Here is a 22138-nt window from a genome sequence, read left to right as displayed (position 1 = left end):
GGCTATTGTAAAGATATTTTGGGGTGAAATCATGCCGAGTGCAGCGTTAAGGCAAATGGACGCACCTGATGAGTAATTTGGGCATGTTGTCAATTAAAAATGGACAGACAAGAATGCAAATTGAGAAACAGAAATTGCCTTGTCCTGATTGGTTTCCATTTTTTTTGCCACAGTAGATGAATATTCATCTCCTGTGAGTTTAGGGCGGTTTACAAAATACACACGAGCAATGTTTGTAGTGCATACTGAAGTCGTGGTTGCTCAGTACTGAAATGTGATTCCACCAGGCAAAGTAAATCACTTTTTCCTCTTGATGCTTCCCAAAACGATGAGCCAACGGGGATGAGACACTTTTATATTTAGCCTGTAATTCAAGTGTCCCATCAAAGTGTATATTTAGCCCGCTTTTTACTTTTTATTTTTGTGTTGATGTCTTTCTTGTCTGGTCCACGTTTCATTGCCAGCGCTAAATCGTAGTCTTCCCTTTGGAGCTGCTGCAGAAGGGCACACTTGGGCGACGTGACCCAGAAAGTCACAAAGAGGGTCACTCCCTCCCTCATTGGCTGGGTCTGGGGGTGGACTCTGATAGCTGCCGTCGCTCCTACTCCCCTCCACCTCTCTATTTCTCTCTCTGCCCCCCACCCCTCCCGCGCCACACCTACTACGCTTTTCTCTGGGTTGATGCTGTGCAGCAAAACGGCCATTAAGAGGGAAGGTGATGAGAAAGGCACAATTGTGACCAATTGTAACACAGGCAGTGTTTGTGAGGTTGGCAATGGCAACAACGTGTGCGGATTGCACAACCCATCAGCTTTAAACACGACTAGAATATTTGGTTGTTTGTGCTTACTTGCTATATAAAATGGCTCACCTGAGGGCGCAGAGCTATGAAATCAATCTTGTACTTTGTTTTGGGAAAGGGCTCATTAAGTTTTTTTTTGTTGTTTTTTTTACATCAACTCTGTACTGCAGAGCATCCATAAATGTTCAGCTGGTGACACTTCGACTGGTCATGTACGTGATGTGTAATTTGGTCCGTTTTATCGCAGGACTGCATGTCGTCTTGTCGACTACATGGTAAGGTTTCGGGAGCTTGTTGGCTGTTCACTCTTTCTTTATTTGATATGATTTATATTCATTCACTGTTGTGATTGCAAAGAGATGACTTGGAAGAGTGCTCGGAATTTACCTGCTGTGCAGGATTGGATTTGGTGCCAGAACATTTCGGGGGCGTTCCCAAACTGCCAAACAATAAAAGCATTATGAAACCTCAAAACCATGAAATCTTTTTAGCAATGGCACATTCTTTTTTTGTTTTCTTTGTTTGTTTTGTTCTTTTTACGTTGGGAATCATTCTTGTCACAGTTAATTGGTTATTAGATCATGATACAATTTTGTGTTCACGTAATCCCCTGTATTTGTTTTTACCACTTTTTTTGTTAATAGAATATCTTTTTTTTTCTTTGGTAGTAAAATCACCTGTATACAAACATATGTCAAACATATACACACAAAGACAGTCCCGCCCCCACAAATCTATTATTGAGTAAATGATATGCTTGTCCAAGCCAAGCAGCATTGTGGGAAAAAAAAGCTTAGCTGGCAGCACGCAAGCCAATGGCCTTGTGACTGTCCCACTCACTCTCGCCCCACGCGTGCGATGGATGCTGCCGATAGTCTGAAACACAATGCACATAATTCAAGATCGCTCCAAGCTCTTCCTTGTGTTGTGTGCATGCGACTACAGGGAGGACAGATCTGGTCGAATTGAATGAGTCATTTCGAGTCCCTCTCAATACAAGCGTGCCTTGAATGGAATGGCCTGTCAAGGCTCAATGGAAGCGCGCACACATTGGTCAGTGATATTGGTGATTCTGATTCTTACTCGTCATCTCGTCGTGAGGTTGTTGGTCAAGTTTTCTGAGATGTATCCCGCTAAATCTCTGCAACTTGGCTGATTACATTCTGTTGACCTTTGTTCTTAAAACTGGCGAGTGAAGGCGTGGCTGGGAGGAAAAAGACACTTTTAGTCGCAGGAGGAGTGGCTAAAAAAGAGGACGCAGCCACCCTGCCAGTGTGAACTGAACCTATTCAAGCTTCCCGTCAGATTTTCCCTTTCCTCAACTCGTGTTTTCAGGAGGCCAAACAGACTTTTTCTTTTTTCATCACCAATCGACATTGTCGACCTTCGTGTAGCACAAGAAGTTCCAAACAAGTTGAACGAACATTAGTCGATAATGACGTCCAAGCATTTGAATTATTCATGCCCGCACTCGCCCTGATTTGTGACATTGTTGAGGTTTGTATCTGGTTTGGTTCCACTCCTTTCCCTTTCCTTGCCATTTCCTCCCGCCATCTGGCCCGCACTCACGCCGCAATAGAAGCAAAAGAAAAGAGCAAGAAAGGCGCTTTGTGGAAAGGACAGTGCGGATTTGTTTTGGAGGATGCCGCTCTCGTGGTGACATGCCTTTTTGTCCTCTTCACAACACCATTTACCGAAATAGATGCCGAAGTGCCGAGGGCAAATCAAATTGGAGTTGAACGGGAATTTTCCCGCGTGTTGCATATTGTGCAAAATCTTTGCCAGAGTTCACCTTACAAAGGACAAATCGGAAACTTCGGCTCTCTCTTATCTGCAATTGATGACCAACTTAAATGATGAAAAGAGACAACAGATGCAGTTTTCTTTACGTCACGCCTTAAACTAATATTGAAGGTTGCTATCGGATTCTTTTCAGACGTACAGACTGTTGTGTTTTTATTTCGGGACCACTTGGACAGTCACAATTTAGTTTGACTTTCATCCTTGTAATATTTACTACTTGCCTTTTTGTTTGTTTTTCCATCTCTTCATCTGCGTTCAGTAATGGAGCCCACCGTTGTGAGTACGTCCACCCCGGCCTCTGAAGAGTTTGACAGGAATGTGCCTCGAATCTGCGGCGTGTGTGGTGACAAAGCCACCGGCTTTCATTTCAACGCCATGACCTGCGAGGGCTGCAAGGGTTTTTTCAGGTACCCAAAATCACGGTGACGTTGCAAGCATGCCGATGACTTGATGCCTGGTCCGCGCGGTTATGTACATGTGCTTAGCGTGTGCTTTGCGCAACCGCTTTGACCATCCTGCTGAAAAGCTTCACATGCACATTAGTATTCATTCGCAGGTCCTGCCTATGTAACACCACCTCCTGCTCACATGCACACATGGAAGTGCACGTTTCCACGCGCATGCGTGCACATGCACACGGTTCAGTTACATAAGAACTCATTCAAGACAGCATTGGCGCACACCCCGATTAGCAAGCAGCGGGTCAAGCTTATTGCTATTACGATTCCTCGGCTGGAAAGTACATTAAATACAAGAATTTATTTTTTTCTTTTTTATTCGGGCTATTTTTTTGACCGCGGGTGTCTTCTGTGTGCTGAAAAAATGGCTTAGATCAGATGGAAGTGATAACCAGTGTCCTTCCTTTGCTCATTTGGCCTCTCTGTGAATTTCGTCCCAATCTCGTTAGCGTCCTTCCGTCTTGTCTTGTCCCTTTGACCTTAAAACGCTTGCTCACTTACGACAAACAAAGACGCGCCCCAATTCGCTGTCAACTCTTGGGGGGTGGAGTCACACAAACACGAGCGTATGGGCCCCCTTGAGCACCAAGTCTGAACCCAACCTGACATTTTAGACACGCCCCCTCGGCAACAAATCTAATGTCTGCACAATGACATCAACCAACGAGAAGAAGCGGTAAACACATCAATGAAAGTCATAGATTTGAGTTTCATTGTTGTGCTTTTCTGGAACGTTGAATACTTTGCTACAATGACGTCTTTTGAGTTGTGACTTGAAACGCTTTATCGAGCTGGCTGGCGAAGCAAACGACGACGCCGGAGGGCAGCTTAAACAGGACCGTTGCTGCGGACAAATTGATTTCATTTGATATTCGGAGGCTATTGTAATTAGCCGTGTTTTAAAAGTTGTCGCTTGATGCCCGCTGGCACGCGCTTGCGGCTAATCGTATGGAGGCTAGGCCGCTTCTGAATTGTTTGCCATCCGTTTTTTATTGTGTCATTTCGTTATTATTAGGAAGTAATGTCGCGTCTGCTTACGACGCAACCTTCACGCGCCTCCAAGTGATGACATTGCTCACAGGTGTCAAACTCAAGGCCCGGGGGCCAGATATGGCCCGCAACCTCTATTTATGTGGCCTACGCAGGGCAAATCATGTGCACCAACTTCCTGTTTCCAGCACATTTTCTTCACTTTTCACAACATTGGTAACAAATAAATGACACTATCTCATATCTCAATGGTCCCCTTTTAATATAAATTGAAAAATTGTTGTTGGCTTCTGATTTCAAAACTGGCTTTCCATCAATTTGTTTTGTGCATGTGATAACGTAAGGTCGTCATACATTTATATTAGGTTTGCCGACATAACGGCCCTCTGAGGGAAACCAGAACTACCATGTGGCCCGTCCACAAAAATGAGTTGGACACCCCTGACAGAGCGGATGTAGTGCGTTCCCATTTCCACCCTTCGTCTTCATCTCTCCAAACAAGTGAAAAGGGGGAGGGGCAAGACAAAGATAAAAGCTTTAGGGGAAGTCATGGGATTGGCTCGTAATTAAAGTGAGTCCGAGTTTCTGCTCACAATGATCAATTAATCAAACTCAAATTGACATTGTTTGATTGACATTCCATCTCACAGTTTGAAAGATTTCTGTTGAACGTTCACCTCGCTCAGTCTAAGTTCTTCACTCTTGGACACGTTTTGCATTTCATGTGTGTTTCCTACGGGAATTCCTGGAGCGTTAAATCACAACCTATTGATTTCTTTGCTTTGCAATAAGAGCCTGTTGCCAATGTTTTTGTTGCATTTAGGCGCAGTATGAAGCGCAAGGCGTCCTTCACGTGTCCCTTTAACGGCACTTGCACCATCACCAAGGACAACAGGCGCCACTGCCAGGCATGCCGACTCAAGCGCTGTGTGGACATTGGCATGATGAAAGAGTGTAAGTATGAGCGCCGACCCGCATAGTTGCTGGCTATTGTGTTGAAGTTTGCGCCATGCGACTATGCGGTCAACGTTTTCGCTGGCGCTTTGAAGCGTGGCCCAGTTTGAATTAGGATGAAAATGTCCGATCAACATTGAATTAGACGGATCGACTCTACCGTCGTCAATAAAAGCAAGACGTCCGTCCAGCTTTGACCAAAGATATAAATACATTAGAGAGCAGAGGTGGGCTATTATTAGATTACAGTCATCCCGGGTTTATTGCGCTAAATGGGGACCAGAACCTCCCACCAAGTAGAGGTTGACTCTTTTTTTTTTAAATTGTTATTTGTATTTTAAATGTTTATTTTGGGGTGGGGCTTTGGACCTCCATTACGCCATTGCAACCGCCCAACATGGTTCCCAACCTTTTAAGTACAAATCTTACTTCAAAAAAGCAAAATGAAGAATATATGACAAGCCTCGGGCTGTGACAGGAACGTAATCTACAAACACGGAAGCGGCCGGTGATGACGAGATGTTTGCTAACGACTACGTTAAATTTTGAATTTGGATTCTAAAATGAACTAGAATCTTGCGGTGTTTTGTAACGTAATGTGATGGAGTCGGTCAAATCCAATTGAAATGACTTGTTTACAAATGCATGGAGTGTGTGAAACTTTTATTAGAAGACAAAAGATGAGCGCAGTAACTTGTTTTTATTCCAATTATTTTTAGATTTTAGTGAGAGAATGTAGTAGTCCAATAGCACGTCACTCTTAAATGGAACATAAACTTTCCTTAACATGACAAAAGAAATGTGAAAAGTGTCCACATCAAGCCTAATTTGAGTTTGAATATGATAAAGTTCAAATGTAAAAAAAAAAAAACAAAACAAACAAAACACTTCTGACAAACTATCATTTCCTGTCCTGTCCTTGGTATCCAAGTGGACGATAAGGTATTTGGGGGTCATGAAGTGGCTTTTCAAATGTTATGTAATATTTGTACTGGGGTCAAGTATCGCTGGGTTTTTGCCCCCCTTAGAATGTTGACATGTTTGAACGAGTGCAGGAAAGACTTATTATTCTCCAGCTCAAGTGCCGTTGCGTACAATCTACCGGGGGTCTCCTTTTGTTTCCTCATTTCCGCACATTGTCCACACGCCGCTTTTATGCCGAAACGTTCCGCAAGGCTCGTGGCATGCACATCTGTGATCGTGCAACTAGAGACGAACCTCGGCTTATGTTTCCGAGAAGGAGCAGCATGTTGTTGACGGCCAGCTCGCGGCCTCTCGCTAATTCGGTAGCCTGCAGAACAAAGACAACGTTGTCACTTGTTCAGTGCAGCGGGGGTCTCCATGTGGCCTGGTCCCTTCCCATTCGCTTTCTCCGGAGAACAACAACAACAACAACAACAGCAGCCGCCCTACGCCATATTGACCTAGCTGTCATCACGATGCAAAATGCGTGACTTAAAGATGCCGTGATGACCGTTTTGAAGATTAGTTAAAAACAAAAGCAGATGTATTAATAAATGATGGACTTTGTTTCTTTGGACTCCAACCTCCGCCACAGTCATCCTGACAGACGAGGAAGTGCAGCGGAAGAAGGACCTCATCCAACGACGAAAAGACGAGGAGGCCCAACGCGAAGCGGAGAGGGCGGCGCGGCGACCTCGGCTCACTGACGACCAAAGTCGAGTCATCGCTACACTGGTGGAGGCGCACCACAAAACGTTTGACGACTCCTACTCGGACTTCTGCCGCTTTCGGGTTTGTGTCACATTCGTTAACCCGACGACAACCGGGAAAGGTTTTAGGTCACCAGGCAGCAAACGAAACAGAAAGGGCTGCTGTTATTCCCACGATGGCAGTTCAACCCAAATGTGTACGCAAGTCGCAGCGCTCCGTCACTAACGCGGTTGGCAAATCAATATTTCAGGAACTATTTGGTGAAAAACAGAACGCGTCTTCTTGTCGCCCGTGATGACGTATTTGCACCACCGCGTGAGAGGACGACTTCAGAACGCGTAGAGGAAACATTTTGTGAAATGGGTCATCTCTCTTGAGCTCAGGTTTGAATTTCTATTTGACGAGACCGTTGCATCCAAACAAATCGAGTGTGCGGCGCAAAAGATGGACAGCAGGCGCTCAAATGCTTCCAACATGGGTCAAGTCCTCCCAATTGAATGTCTTGTGTGCTGTCGCTGGCCAAACGCAGCCTCGTTCATGCCGAAAAACTCAAGCAGGGCAGACGGAACTGCAACAATAGAACTCGCTCGCAAAACAGGCCCGCCACTTCGGCGTCATCTTTCTACCCGTGCAAGCTCCTCACGTTGCGACGGTCTTCACGCTATGATTTTGCTGTGATTTTTGAGTCCTATTTTCTTTTTGTCCATGTCTAGCCTCCCGTGCGCGAGGGGCCGGTGACGCGTAGCGCCAGCCGAGCCGCTTCCCTCCACTCTCTGTCGGACGCCTCCTCCGATTCCTTCAGCCACTCTCCGGGTGAGCGGCCCGCCCGATGAAATCGGCCCTCGAGATCAACATTGGCTGCCGGGCGCAATCATTCAAACTGCGCTTCCACGATGCTTGCCTTTAGAAGCTAGAAAGTGACATAAATCATGTGGACGTGCGCTTCTACAGTCACGCCAGAATCGTATTGATAATCGACTCAAGCCGGCTATTTTTCCTCTCATTTTATTGGCTTCTCTAATTAGTTTTGTGCCGCCTTACTGAGAATGTCGAGGAAATCCTTCGAAGGCCTCGTACCCCGCAGATGCTTGCCGCCCGCTTCTAAACACGAGTTCATTAATGCATCTGTCACGAATGCAGCGCACACAGCGAGAGGCACGCTCGCATGGCCGACCCGCCGCGCCAGCAAATGACTGAACATAACCCCGGCCAGCCATGTTGAAGGGCTTCATCCAAGCGGTCACCCGCTCGGTGTTCTGCTTGACGTCCTTTTATGTGTCGAAGATAGAGATGTATTTTTTAATCAGTATTTTTCCCGCTTTTGTTGCAGAATCAGTTGACACCAAAATGAATTTAAACAACTTGATGATGATGTATCAGGAGCAGGGCAGCAGCCCCGATTCCAGTGAGGAGGAAGCCTCCAGCTTCTCTATGCTGCCCCACCTGGCCGACTTGGTGTCCTACAGCATTCAGAAGGTCATTGGCTTTGCCAAGATGATCCCCGGCTTCAGGTACATGTTCATTCTGCCGGCACGCTGTATGGTTTCATTTGCTATCCCGCTAAACTAGAGCGGAATATGGAGAAAAAAAACTAAGAGTTACCATTGGCTGCAAGTGCTTGGATTAGCTACCTAATGTTTGCTCATCTATACTTTTCTCTCTTAAGGGCGGACCTTCGCTCGAGACTCGATTGATCTTCTGAGATCCACATTCGATTTCCATTCCTTAACTTGACTAACCTTGTTTCAGGCTGAGTTTTGTTGACAATACTTGAACTCTCTTGTACAGCACACCTCTTGACACGCAACTGAATTAGACGGATATGCAAATACATACAGACTGTATTGCTCCCTATGAAGACTATGCAAAAGAATCGCAAATCTAAAGTGTGACATCATTTTATCAGTTATTTGTAATTGAGTCTATCCGCTGAAATGCAGCGTATGCTGACAGGTTAGCTTGTCGTCTTGCAGAGAGCTGACAGCAGAGGATCAGATTGCCTTGCTGAAGTCCAGCGCCATTGAGGTGATAATGCTGCGCTCAAATCAGAGCTTCAACCTGGAAGACATGTCTTGGAGCTGCGGCGGGCCCGACTTTAAGTACCAGATCAGTGACGTCACCAAAGGTCCGTTTAAATGCTGCCTCGCTTCTGCTTTTGACTCATTTTAATACCTACGAGAGCTTCAAACAACTGCTGGCATGTTCAGAAATTCCCAAGACATGCACATAGATTCAAAAGACAAAATGGCGAGAGGAGGAGGCGTGTGGGCACAGTCCCACAACCCCAAACTGATAGTACTGCAACATTATTATCCTGACTGCAGATAACAAATTTTTCAAATGCTCCTCGGCAATGTAATGTTCCGTATTGTCACAAGCATAAAGCGCACTTCAAAGTCTGGAGAAGGCGATGCTCCAAAATCTCTCTAAATGTTGTCGTGTCACTGCACTTGACTGGCCAACATGCTTCCTTTATAGTGGACAGCTTGCGGGCGTTAAAAGGGGGGGGGGGGGGGGGGGGGGGGGGCCTGCGCATGAAAGAGGACGGAAAGCAACGTCCCCAATAGGCACTGGTAAGCGTCGTTAAGTTTCGCCCACAACGCTCGTGTTTCCCGCACGCACTTCATATCAGGTAAGCTTTAACGCAAAGTTTACGATCATGAAATGGAGGTCAGTTTATACGGGCGGCACTTACTTGTGGCTGACATCCCTTGAAGTTGGTTATTTCATTTTTTTATATTCTACAGCCACGAATGCTAACTAAACACGTTAACTGAATGTTTCAGCTGTGTCCAGGCGGCAGCGTATAACGTCGGGATCTGCTTCAAATGATTTAAAAGCCTTCACTTTATCTTTGGTGTTTCTTTCTATTAGCTAGCTTCGGTGTAAATGTGCGCGGTGAGCAGTCCTGTTAAATTGTCCAGGATGTAAGGATCGGTAAATATCAGAGTCAACTTGTTTAAGTAAGATTTATGATCATGGACCGTGAGTTGACTTCCAGGCTCACTGCGCTCAATAATACGGTGCGACAAATGCTGGTGACCATTCGCTACTTGAGTTGATCTTCGGAATGTCAGCAGATTGTGCAGGTGAACTGAATGAGTTGACGCCACGTTTGTATTGTAGCGGGCCACACGCTGGAGCTGCTGGAGCCGCTGGTTAAGTTTCAGGTTGGCCTCAAGAAGCTCAGTCTCCACGAGGAGGAGCACGTGCTGCTGATGGCCATCTGCTTGCTTTCTCCAGGTACTGCGTGCTGCTCTCTGCTCGCCGTTTTGGCTTTTTGGTTCGGACAGTGATCTTGCTTGCCTTACTTTTTTTTAGGACTTCCTCCGGCAAACGAGTAAGAATAAAATGGAAACGCTGTTTGTTCACTTAATGGTAAAAGAACGTTAGTTGAAATACGTCAAACGACTTAATCTAAAAGTTGTGAAACTTATTTGCTATCCTCCAACTCATCCGAGAATAGCTTTCTTTTCTTCTGACAGATCCAAAAATACGTATTTGTAGATCCCACAAATAAAACGACAACTAACCTTCCAACAGAAGCGGATCAAGTTTGAATCCTTTTTTGACAAGCAAACGCGTCTCGCTGGTTATGGTTGTCGACACGAGGAGTCACGCACTCACTGACCAAATGCGCAGCGGTATCAAATAAATATGATGTGTGACCATTCAAACGTTGAAAAAACCCGCAAAACTCTTCAGTCATGTCAACGTTCCAAGTCGTGTCTAACGCATTCATTAGATATGTGGCGCAAGATTATTGAGCCTCATTGAAATTGCAAACAAAACTTCCCGCTGCTATCGCTGACCGTTGCGCACACAATTATGAAATTGCAAGTGTCAGCATGCCCCAAAGTTTTGCTTTGCCCCCCACAGACCGCCCAGGTGTGCAAGAGCACGCGCGCATCGAAGCCCTCCAAGACCGCTTGTCGGAAACCCTGCAGGCCTACATCCAGCTCAAGCACCCCGGCGGAACGTTGCTCTACGCCAAGATGATTCAGAAGCTGGCCGACCTGCGCAGCCTCAACGAGGAGCACTCCAAACAATACCGCTCGCTCTCCTTCCAGCCCGAGCACAGCATGCAGCTCACCCCGCTGGTGCTGGAGGTCTTCGGCAGCGAGGTGTCCTAAGGAGGAAGATGATGATCTGGACGGACGTCAAGTACGTGTTCCTCTTTAGAGTCCATACGGAGAGCCAGCAGCTGTTTAAGCGACAGTAAGCAAGGGAACGACATTCAGTACAACTAAAGCTAAACATACTTTCCGGTGTTTTTTTTTTTGTCTATTTAAATCAACGCTGCTTCAAATGCCTGGACATCATATGTATGCACCATTGCACAACAACAACAACAACACACTCAGTTATTCATTTAGCCATTCCGTTGAGCTACCTCTTTTTTTTACCGGGATTTTTTTGTATCACGTCTGTGGATGCTTTCGATACACTACGGATGACATTTTATTTTTCTTGGATGAAACCAGTGCCTCTGCATGACTTTAGCGGTTGTTATTTTCATGCTCATCCGCTTATTTATGTTTCATCTCTCACCAAAGGCATGGTCCTCTACCGTCTCGGAAAACCATCTTGCTGCTATTTGGCGTGCGGCCGCGCGACATGCTCACGTGTTTTTTTTGTTTTGGTTTTGGTTTTGTTTTCCTGACTATCCTCACAGCCCATGAAGGAGCACGGTCAGTATTTGCTTTGGATTGCAGCGTGTAATCTGTCATTTAGCGGATGGGATTTTGCTTTGCCTGCTTTGAGGACGTGAGAATTAGCCACTAAGTGTGTTTTGGTGTTTTAAGTGCAGACTGTCAATCAAAGCAAGCCAACATCATGGCTTGTTGCTCTTCAGTTTGTTTTTGTCGTTTATTCCTTGTAAATAGCTAATTGCTACCGCGTGCACCCTAAGCACTGTTGTATTGCCATTTATTCAAGCGTCTAGGTTGTATATCACAGATTTTAAAGGGCTAAATGCCAAATGGAACTAACTGGAGTCGTCCACGTAGAGACCTGACTTGTAAATATATGGCTGTATTCCACTTTACAGTAGATGCCTGCGTCCAGATCACAGCCTTTTGTTTGTGACTGGGAAGTGAACTTTGACAAATGTCTGGGTGCTGGTCTGGTTATGCTTGCTGGTCGTGTGTGCCGGTCAGCCGCCTTGTGGTTGTGTCATCTGAGGGCAAGATATGAAGTACATAAAAGTTGGCTGACGCTCAACTTGCGGGTGACCAGAAATGCAATTTCCAGAGCTGTGCTGAGGCACGTACGCGCTGAACAAAAGTGGCAGTACAACTTCGGCTAGAAAGTATTCAGAACGGAATTTTGATTAAAGTTGTGAAGAAAAAATGCTTAATTGTCATAACAACATTTACTATAAAAAAAAACGCCAGTTAAAAACAAAGGCAAGAACATTTTGTGTCATTTTAAGACTGAAATGAGAAAAAATGAGAATTTCTTATAATGCAACTAACTTAAAAATAAGTAAATAAATCAATCATTGTAGACTGGCATTGTACATTTGAAAGAAAAAAACTGTATAAATATCGCTATTAAAGAATGAAGTCGTAATGTTTTAAAGAAACTCTGAATGTTAAGATTCCCGCACTCCCAGATGGAATATGTAATTTTCTATGGAAAAAAAAACATCTTGTGACTTAAATCAAATTTACTGCAAATAAAGTTGAGTGTACCGGTGAAAGCAAATGTAGTGAAGATAAAAGATTTAAATGGAAACGCAAGAGAATTCTAAATAGTATTTAAATCAGTGTCTAAAAAAATATGCAACATAGAATATTGCGGTTTGGAATTTTGTTGTGCGTCATCGTGACGTTTGTGATGGCTAAAGGAGTCGTTCTCTTATTTGGTGCTTCGATTAGATTGCTGCAAATTCATGAGAACCGATCCGCTCGTTCATTGGCCGACAGGCTTTCATCGCAGTTGTTGGTGCGAATGCTGTGCGAAGGTGTCCCTCCCTCATATCTGTCGAGCGACATGACCTGTTCATTGCCCATTCGCCCATTCGCTCGCTCGCTTGCTCAAATGAGCGCCGAACTGGTCAAGTCTGTCAAGTGTGGACGATTTTCATGGGTGGCCGCTACGTTGCGTTGCGTTTGAGCAATTTCATCCCAAACGATGTGTTCGGAAGCCAGTTTTTAACATCTGCCCGATCGCCTATGCAGGCTTCCTGTGCCAGACCTTCTGACGCTTCCACTGATATCTCAGGGCGACGTTTTGCTCCATCGCGCGGCTCCCCGTTCCTCGCCCGAGAGCATCGTGGCTTTAAGCTGTGCGGCCCAAACTGACTCACCAGCACGACCGTTCTCTCGCACTGTGGCTTTAGTCCAACTTCGACTTGCAAAAACTTGTGCCAAGCCAAGCGCTGACTATGAAATGTTTCCCTGTTAATGTCATGACTTTGGTCCAGTCTAGTATGCAAACGTCCACCGACCACAAACGTGACGATAAAGTGACTTTAGTGTGCATCAGTCAGATCAGGACTGTCAGGACTTCTAATGGTCAAAAGCTATGCTTCTTTTTTTTTTTTTTTTTCTCAACACTGACCTTTTGAAGGTTTTGGACATTGCGTATGTTGCTCTGCTTCTGGCGTCGTTATGTTTTCTTTTGAGAGAGTAAAGCCGTGTTGATTTGCATTTGGTGAAAAAAAAAAAATTGTTTGAGGATCACCGAAAGTGGTAATATTCCCAAATTAATTTTACGACAAAGCGTTGAGGGGAAAAAATCAATTTTATCATAAAAAAAACTTTATACACATAATTTGAGGTCATGTGACCATATCACACCATGTTTTGCTCTTGGTTTGTTTTCACCTTTCGAAGCTGCTTGGAACCTTTTTTGTAACGTTGTTGGAAAACCGGACCTTGTGAATTCTACTGCAATGTTGATGCACCACCGAAGACGTCCGTTTTTGTTGCGATGACTTTGGGGACCGTCATACGTGTAACATACACGACATGGTACACCATCACCAGCAAGCGTAACGTCATTTTGGTCATATGACTGTTGCCATTAGAAATCGTGTCCATAAAGCACATATGATCGCCGTCGCCTCGCCCACGTTTTCGTTCCCGCCTTTAAGACAGGGATTGTAATGAAATCGATGAAACGTACTTAAGACGAAGAGTGTCCGCCATGGATGTACACCACAGTCAACCTAATTAAAAAAGAAAGGAAAAAAAAAACTACCTCTTTTAGCTCAAAGTGTATGCTTTAGCGTTTGCTTCGGTTGTTACTTTTGTAATGTTTGTATTCATGTTGGTATTTATTGCTGTCTAATGAGTCATACTTCAATGATTACCTCAGAGATATCTCACAGATTTTGGGAGAGTCCAGCTAATAAAGTCATTCAGTTTTTTTGTTGGTTGTTTTTGGTTTGTTTGTTTGTGGTTGTACAGTTGTTTTCTCATACTAAGTGTTGCTTTCCCTCTAAACGCACAAAATAGCAGGAGCGTCTTTATTCAAGCTTTGTGCCTGCACCTGCGGGGCTCACACTGGCTACAAAGAGGTTACATTCTTCTCTCCAACATTGTATATTTAATGAGTGGAGTTAAAAAAAAAGTCTACATACTTCATTTAAGAGAGCAGATTTTTGTGAAAGTGAATGGATTGAGGAGGGTTGATTATTATGAAAGGAAAAGCGTGTATGTAAAGAATATGGGAATTATTGTCTCATGCAGAATGCAGCCATTATGTGCAAGAAATTTGTGGTTTTGGTCTCCTCTGGTCTTTACATTCATCCAATTCTCTTTAAATCAGTTTGAACTCTACTGTCTTTGCGGCTAAAGCCTCTGAGATATTTGTGAGGAACATCTTACGAGAACAGAATTGGAAGTTCAAACTCGGGTCGTGGACGGCCGCTTTCCTGCAGGTTTTCCTCAATGTCTCCCAATTCAAATGAGCAGGATTCTTCTCAGGCTTCTTCAAAGCTTGCTGATGAGCTGCTCGTGTGAATCAGGTGTGTTACAGGCAGGAGACATTTTGGAAATCCTGCAGGAAAGCAGCACTCCACGACTGAAGTTTGTGTTCTAGCAGGTGTGCAGCGACTGCGAGCTAACATCCGTTTGAATGTGATTGGTCAGTTCTGTTCTCGGCCGCATGGCCACTTATAACAATTGCATGAAAATGAATGCAACCGAGAATTTGTGGCAAGTACTGGCAGTGTCCTTCATGTGTCGACAATCTCCTACAGGCAATCGTTCATTTTGAAAGTGGGAAAAACATTTTATTTTTTATTTTTCCTCATCATAAAAATTCTATTTTGATAGGGTGTGTAGACTTTTAAAGCCACTGTAGTTTGTAAAGGCAATTTTGTGGAGGCGATGTAACTCTTTAGGGAAGTAACTGGTGGAACTGATAGGCTGATGGAGAAGTGAGAAGTGTGTTAGCCCCACCTAGTTTCACACCCGAGCGTTCTTTTTTCACATCTCTAAAGTCTGCTCGCCTGCCTGCGTCATTCCCGGCCTATGTTTGGTCCCATGAGGGGAATTTGTTTTTTTTTTTCTTGTAATTGTCAGTCATAACCAAGTTGGCGAGTCTATGTGATGCAGGCAAGTGTTGCGCCCCCCCCCGCCCCCATCCCCCACTGCCCCCTAAAAGGAACGTCGTGCTTCTCAATGGAGAGAGATCATTTTTTGTACTCATGTCAAACTGCTTCAGGTAAACACTGAATGAAATGATAAGAGTTTTTTTTTTTTTTAACATATAAAGAGGAACATGTTGCCATACTTGCCAACTTGTACCTAAGCTTTGTGCCATATGACCTTTTTACTGCAGGGACACCACATTCCCCAGCATGTTTGACTGGGAGAGAATCTGACTTATGATGGAGTCCACGTGAACTTGCCATTGAATTCTACTTGTTCACGATGAAGTCAAATTTTGTCACATTCTATTAAAATACCTAAACCAACAAAAGCACTTAATCTAATCGTATATCATGCGCGCATATTGATGGAATCTATTTGCCACAAAAGGCCTAATGTATAGGTCACGCTTGGCTCTAGTTATCAGAAAAATTGAAATCACCTCAATTTTATTGTAATTGCAGTTCTATCTTTGATGTCTTGCTTTTCCTCAAACATCTCTTTTCTATTCTAAATTTATGTCATATTACTTTGTCTGATGTTTTGCAAATCAAAAATAAACACTTGTATAATGCACTGAGCTTCTGTGTGAATTTCCTCGACCTTTTACGGCCTAATTTGAGCCAAAGCAAATATTTGACATTACAAAAAAATCACTAAACAAACATCCCATATGTAAGGATACTGAAACATTCCTCTTGTCTCACTTTTGTCAAAAACCAAACCAAAATGTGTGTTTGTTGGGAATTCCTCAGCTGCACAACGACACAGTACCAAAAACAAAACTCAAGAGCACTTCTTGGTTGCAGGCCTCACTCTCAAATAGTTTGTGATGTAAAAAAAAATGTATTGGAAGTTGAGCCAGAGCCACAGAGACCTCTGCCGAGTCCAGGATGTGCTCGGACTCGAGCTCCCCGTAATCCTCAGTGGGTCATGTCAAAAGAGGATTTTGTTTCAGTAAATGGATGGGTGGAAAATTATCATTCTCTCTCATTTGGAATTCTACTTTTCATGATGCAATTTGGTCAAACTACTGCTATTAAATATGTCAAATTGTTATTTATACAAATTCGGTTCATTTTGTTTACAACTGATGAATTAAAAAACAATTATTTAATGCTGCTGAATAAATATCCAAAAGCAATTTTGGTTAACCAATTTGAGGGCTAAATGAATTCGGACTCTTGATCATGTGAACGCCCTCCGTGTCAGATTGAAGAACACAGCGGGCCGGGAAAAAGAAAAGGATGTTGAATTTCGTCAATTGGTGGCTTGAAAATAAAATCACCTGGATCCAAATACCTTCTAAACCAGGGGTGTCACGATCCAGTTCTGGAGGGCTGGTGTCCTCCTGCATGTTTTCAATCTCTCCCACCTTATTCAAATGATCAGCTCATCAGCAAGCTCCGAAGAAGCCTGAGAAGTCTCCTGCTCGTTGGAATCAGGTGTGTTGCTGCTGAGAGACATTTAAGAAAATATGCCCACCAGGACCGCAGTTTGACACCCCTGTTCTGTTCTGTTCTAAAGTGCCATGTGTGATCTTGGGCAGCGTTTATCCCAGTTGACTTTAGGTGAAAGGCGGACTACACCCGGAACTGGTCGTCCGCCAGTCGTAGGGTGGATGCACACGGACATGGTCATTGCGTGGGAAACGCACGCTAGGCAGGTGAGGCGAGTGCACCACGACACCATCAGCAACCCAACTACAGGAACCACCTTCACGAGGTGTTGGGCCCGACGAAGAGTTCCTGGCAACAACGAGATACAATTGGCCCGAATTATCTCGTTGCTCAACAACAACAACACCATCAGCAACTGATGTGTGGCCGGTTTGAAATAAGTGCAGTTTGCCAGTTAGCCACTAGAGGACAGTGTCTCTTTCCCGATGAGCCAAACAAGCCATCGCTGACCTGATGACCTGTGACAGGCCGGTCAGGAGCAGTTGGCATCAGTTTGACGCTCGCGGACAGCGTGACCGCAAAGTTGTGGTGGCCCATAAACTCGGAACGCACACTGAAGGTTAAGTATCAAGTCACATCTGACATGTGTAAAATATGCCGGATGCGATTGCAGCTCATCTTTATTGCACATCTCTGGCAGGTCGTGTAGAGAGCGAGATTGCACGTGGCGCCGCATACAGGGACAACAAATAAAAGGTTATCAGAGAAATCCAGTCCTAGCGCGACAGTTAATTGTCACGCCTGGTGCGGAGCAGAGACACTTGTTTTGCCTGCTGATAAGCTTGCGCTCCTGCGGTCTGCTCAAACCGTTGCATCTGTGCAGGAGGTTAGGTGACGAAAAAGAGAGCTCTGGTTGCAGCCAGATCCCTAGGTGAGCACGTTTTTGGCATCCCAGCAGAACAAGAAGAAACACTACACCCGTTGCTTTGACGCGGGACGGATTCCTGAGCGCACGTTCGTGGCCATATGTCATAAGAATCAGCCGCTAACGGCTATCTCGGCCATTGCTGCGGCATGGAAAGGTCAGCCAGTGTCCAAGGATGGCGGACATCAGCAACGCACGTAAATGAAGTAGGTCTCAAGTCTCAAAAAATGGGCCTCTGAAAACGCACAAAGCTTAATTCGGTACAAAATAGATGAAACAACCAAGTGGATAACAATAATAAAAACGTTTACATTTTGCATACAAGACTTTTTGTTGTGGCCTAATTGACCCATTTGAAAATTTCAAACCAAAATGAAATGAAAATGGATTCATTCCATTCTGCCTGATTTGATTTTTGACTTTCCAAAAACAAATATTTCATTTGTAATATTTGAATGGACGACTGCTTAGCACGTCCGCCTCACCGGGGTGCCGGGTTCGATTCCGGCTCCGGCCTTCTTGTGTGTAGTTTGCATGTTCTACCCGTGCCTGCCTGGCTCTTTTCCGGGTACTCCGGTTTCCTCCCACATTCCAGAAGCATGCATGCGAGGTGTGATTGTGAGCGTGAATGGTTGTTTGTCTTTGTGTGCCCTGCGATTGGCTGGCGACCGGTCCAGGGTGTACCCGCTTACAACCCGAAGACGGCTGGGAGAGGCTTCAGCACTTTCGCGACCACGCAAGGAAAAGCGGCTCAGATCATGGATGGATATTTAAATGGATTTTCTGATGCCTATGATGATGATAATGTCCTGCAACTCTGCACTCGCTCAAGGTCAGCTGTCATGTTCAGTTTGGTTCATTTGGCTTCAGTATTTAGTTTCAGGTTTTCCTTGTGTCCCTTTGTGTGTCTTGTTAGTTTATTTTGTACACTTGTGCTTGTCAGCCTGGTCGGTCCCTTTGCCTTCTAATCAGCTCTCTATCTGCCACTGGTGTCTCGTAAGTGTGTGCGTGCGTGTGTGTGTGTGTGTGCGGGGGTGTGTGTGTGGGGGGGGGGGCATTTAGTGGCCTGATCTTGTTCTGTCTTTGTCGATTCATTTGCAATGTCAATTATCCGTTATCTGTTATCTTTTGACCTATATACGTCATGTCTTTTAGTTGTTTTGTACTTGGGTATTTTTGTTCATCCAAGGAACTTGTTTGCCTTTTTGTTTTCTTTGAATTCAACCAAGCCCACCCTGTAATTCTACGTTTAGGTCCTCCTCCATGCCAATTTGTGACACCAGCACTCCTAGTGGCGATGAACGGTAAAGAAAATGAATGAATGAATGAATGAATAGATTGATGCAATATCTGATGGGTAAAAATAGAGCGGCTTACATTTATCTATGACCTACGAATGCAAAGAGTGTTAGGGATGACATATGTCAGTGGAGGTATCCAAAGTGTCGTTCGTGTCAGAGCAACACGCTGGTCGCTGTGAGAACTCGAAGCGAAGCGTGAGTATTTTTTATTCTATACTCCCAGTTTGCGATACGGTGGTTGTTGCTTTCCATTCATAACAAACTTATATGTGCGTGTGCGTGTGTGTGTGAGAGAGGGAGATAGTCAAGAGTTTGATTTGAAACTAAAGAGCCAAACATGAAAAGATAATGCTAAAAAATGGGAAACAAAACAATTTGGCCCACATTAGAAATGTGAAGCGCAAGATGGACCTTTTTCCCCTCACAGCGTGTCCATTGATTGTGTGCCCACTCAAATTGGAAGTTGGATGCCCTTTTTATGCGAGTCATCCAAATGTCATTAGGGCAAAAGCAACCATGTGGTTTTGTGAGGAACGCATGATGATCCTCTCCACTTTTCTCACGAGGCTCACTCCGAAAATAATGCATCATTGAACTTGCCATGGCAAACTTCTTTGGGGAGGTTTTCATGTTCATCAGCTCCCACGTTCCAAAAAGATGTTTGCTCCTTTGCTTCATTGAAGACTAAATTGTCGTTTATGTGTGTTGGGGGGTGATTTTCTTTTCACAATGTGCCCTGCAATTGAGTGAGCGACAAGTTCATGCTTCTGAAGTCAGCAAGCATAGGTTTCAGCTTACCCGGGACCAAAATTATAACATGTGTTAGAGAAAATATCAATCGAAAATTTAAAGCGACAATAATTTGTGTCCCAATTTCTTTTTTCTTCAATAAGTGAGTGAAAGCTTTAGAAAACATCGTCAAATGCTGAAAAAGTTGTTTTGAATGCAGGACATGTACGCAGAAAAAAATGTAATTGACTCAATTTTTTTACGTCAAGTGCGCACGAGAATTTGACAACTTTGTAAGTCAGCAACAATCACTGTAAAAACATTTCTCGCTTAGATGAAAATGTCTTCCAATAATTTGGAACTAAATATAATTTCAGTCGATGTATGGTCCACTTAAAATTTGCATCTCTATCTTTCTGTCTGAATGCAGATGATTTCATTTTGTGCCAACAAAATTGAGTCAATTCAACACACCACTTTTTTCAGTGGCTATAACCCATTGCTCCATTAATGAAAGACCCACCCTCTACTCATTTTCTTGCATGGGACTTATTTAATCGTCTTCCTCCTGACTTGAACGTTGTTCTCGTGCTGCCCCTCTTCATTTTCTGCCTGGGATGAATACTGCATCGCTGGAAGTTGTGTGCGCGTGCGCTTGTGCTTGTGCTTGTGCTTGTGCCAGGACGTGATCCCCTTGGTAAATAATGGCTGCCGTTACAACTAACAAAGCTTTCCTCCATCTTTTCCCGCGCCCTAAATTTATTCCACACTCACGTACACGCACACACGCAGACAACCATCATTTAGTAACACGTGTGTTTACTCACTTTCTGGCCACTTGAGTCATGTGGGTTCTATACCGGCTCAGATGACATTCAACATATTTTAAGGTGGAACTTTTCCAAATTGTTCCCACGCGACACAGTTTGAACTCAGAATTCTGTTTTCATTCTATCCATGGAATTTAGTCTTTTAGCAGCTGTCGGCCTTCAGTGCGGATGAAAGCGTTTCATAAACTGATGTTTTACTGCACATTATCCCAGTTTGAAGTGTGTGCAACAAGATTATTAGTTAACAAAAACGAACGAAATAACTAAAATAGAAAGAAATTTTGAACAAAATCAAACAAAAATGTTTAAAAACAAAAACTAACTAAAACTACATTTTACGTTTATAAAACTATCCATCTTCTGTACCGCTTCTCCTCACTAGGGTGGCGGGGGGTGCTGGAACCTATCCCAGCTATCTTCAGGCAGTAGGCGGGGAACACCCTGAATTGGTTGCTGTGGTGTGATCTGTTTGTATGCACTGTATGGTGATGGTTTAACCCAGACACCCCCTTATGTTGTGGTATGGTCCATTGGCCTTCTCGGGGGCAATGGGCGGGCGCTACGGGGATCACTTAGTTCAGCGAATGTCGGGTTAAAGTGAACGTCAATAAATCCTGCAGTATTGGAACTCGCTGTAGTTGCATCCTCATTTGAAGTTTGAAAAACACAACAGTTGCCAGCCAATCGCAGGGCACAGAGAGACGAACAACCATCCGCGCTCACACACATACCGAGGGGCAATTTAGAGTGTCCAATCGGCCTGCCATGCATGTTTTTGGAATGTGGGTGGAAACCGGAGTACCCGGAGGAAACCCACGCAGGCACGGGGAGAACATGCAAACTCCACACAGGATGGCCGGAGCCGTGATTGAACCCACGACCGATGCTGTCTCTCACTGTGAGGCCATCGTGCTAACCAGTCGGCCACCGTGCCGCCCTTAGTTTATAAAACTTACTAAAAATAATTATAATTATAGTGAAGTTTTGCTTCAATTAATTTTCAATTAATTTCTTACACGAACCCTTGGAGTTGATTTTAAATGTATTTGTTATTTAGATACTGCACGGCTGTAAGAAGGTTGAATAGTCGGTTGGGAGTTGTAGTCCTTTTAATGTGGGTCGCATAGAAGTGACATCATTAAAGATAAAGATAAAGATGTCCTTTATTAGTCCCACAATGGGGAAATTTGAGCAGCACCCAACAAGAAAGACCCAGTTGATGATGTCACTCATCAGAGACGAGTTTGCGCGTTGCTTTGACTCGAATGGCTGGCTCATCTGCCGTCACCTGAAATGGAATGGTGGGTAAAAAGCATTTTCCTTTCCTTTTTGTTTCATGGATGAAAAAAAATGTCTACATAATGCAAAAAAAATGTACACTGTACAGCTGTTTTTAATCGATCTAAATAAGAATTCAAGTCATTTGAAGTTGGCAACTTGGCAAACAAAGCTTGCTCGCTTAATTTAATTAAGACGCATGCAAGCATGCATTGCACTTTAGAAGCGCTGACATGCACTGCTCTTATCGTGATGCAAAGTATTTTTGTACTTTTGTTAACAATTCAACATTTGCACAGGTGGTCTGCATGCAGCACATTAAGTCTCTATACTGCCTCGTGTGTGTGCGTGTGCGTGCGCGCGAGTGTGTGCGTGCGTGTGCGTGTGC

The 22138-nt window shown here is 44.3% G+C and overlaps 1 protein-coding gene across 4 annotated transcripts in view; it reads left to right on the top strand.

Annotated features, from left to right (window-relative positions):
* The window catches only part of LOC148326606 (vitamin D3 receptor B), a 20080-nt gene extending 6845 nt beyond the window's left edge, over positions 1-13235 (top strand). For all 4 annotated transcript variants that reach the window (XM_088308542.1, XM_088308540.1, XM_088308543.1 and 1 more), the window contains exons 3-10: positions 2865-3012; positions 4877-5007; positions 6566-6762; positions 7395-7494; positions 8012-8192; positions 8655-8806; positions 9808-9924; positions 10561-13235. In XM_088308542.1, the coding sequence (XP_088164668.1) occupies positions 2867-3012; positions 4877-5007; positions 6566-6762; positions 7395-7494; positions 8012-8192; positions 8655-8806; positions 9808-9924; positions 10561-10814 (1278 nt within the window). In that variant the 5' untranslated portion in view covers positions 2865-2866 and the 3' untranslated portion in view covers positions 10815-13235. The remainder of the gene's footprint in view (positions 1-2864; positions 3013-4876; positions 5008-6565; positions 6763-7394; positions 7495-8011; positions 8193-8654; positions 8807-9807; positions 9925-10560) is intronic.
* The last annotated feature ends 8903 nt before the right edge of the window (positions 13236-22138 follow it).

This window comes from Idiotropiscis lumnitzeri, chromosome 11 (assembly GCF_059441095.1).
Source record: "Idiotropiscis lumnitzeri isolate Australia: NSW breed Sydney's pygmy pipehorse chromosome 11, RoL_Ilum_1.0, whole genome shotgun sequence".
Lineage (NCBI taxonomy): Eukaryota > Metazoa > Chordata > Actinopteri > Syngnathiformes > Syngnathidae > Idiotropiscis > Idiotropiscis lumnitzeri.
The sequence above is the reverse complement of the archived record's forward strand: the minus strand, read 5'-3'. Positions and strand labels throughout refer to the sequence as shown.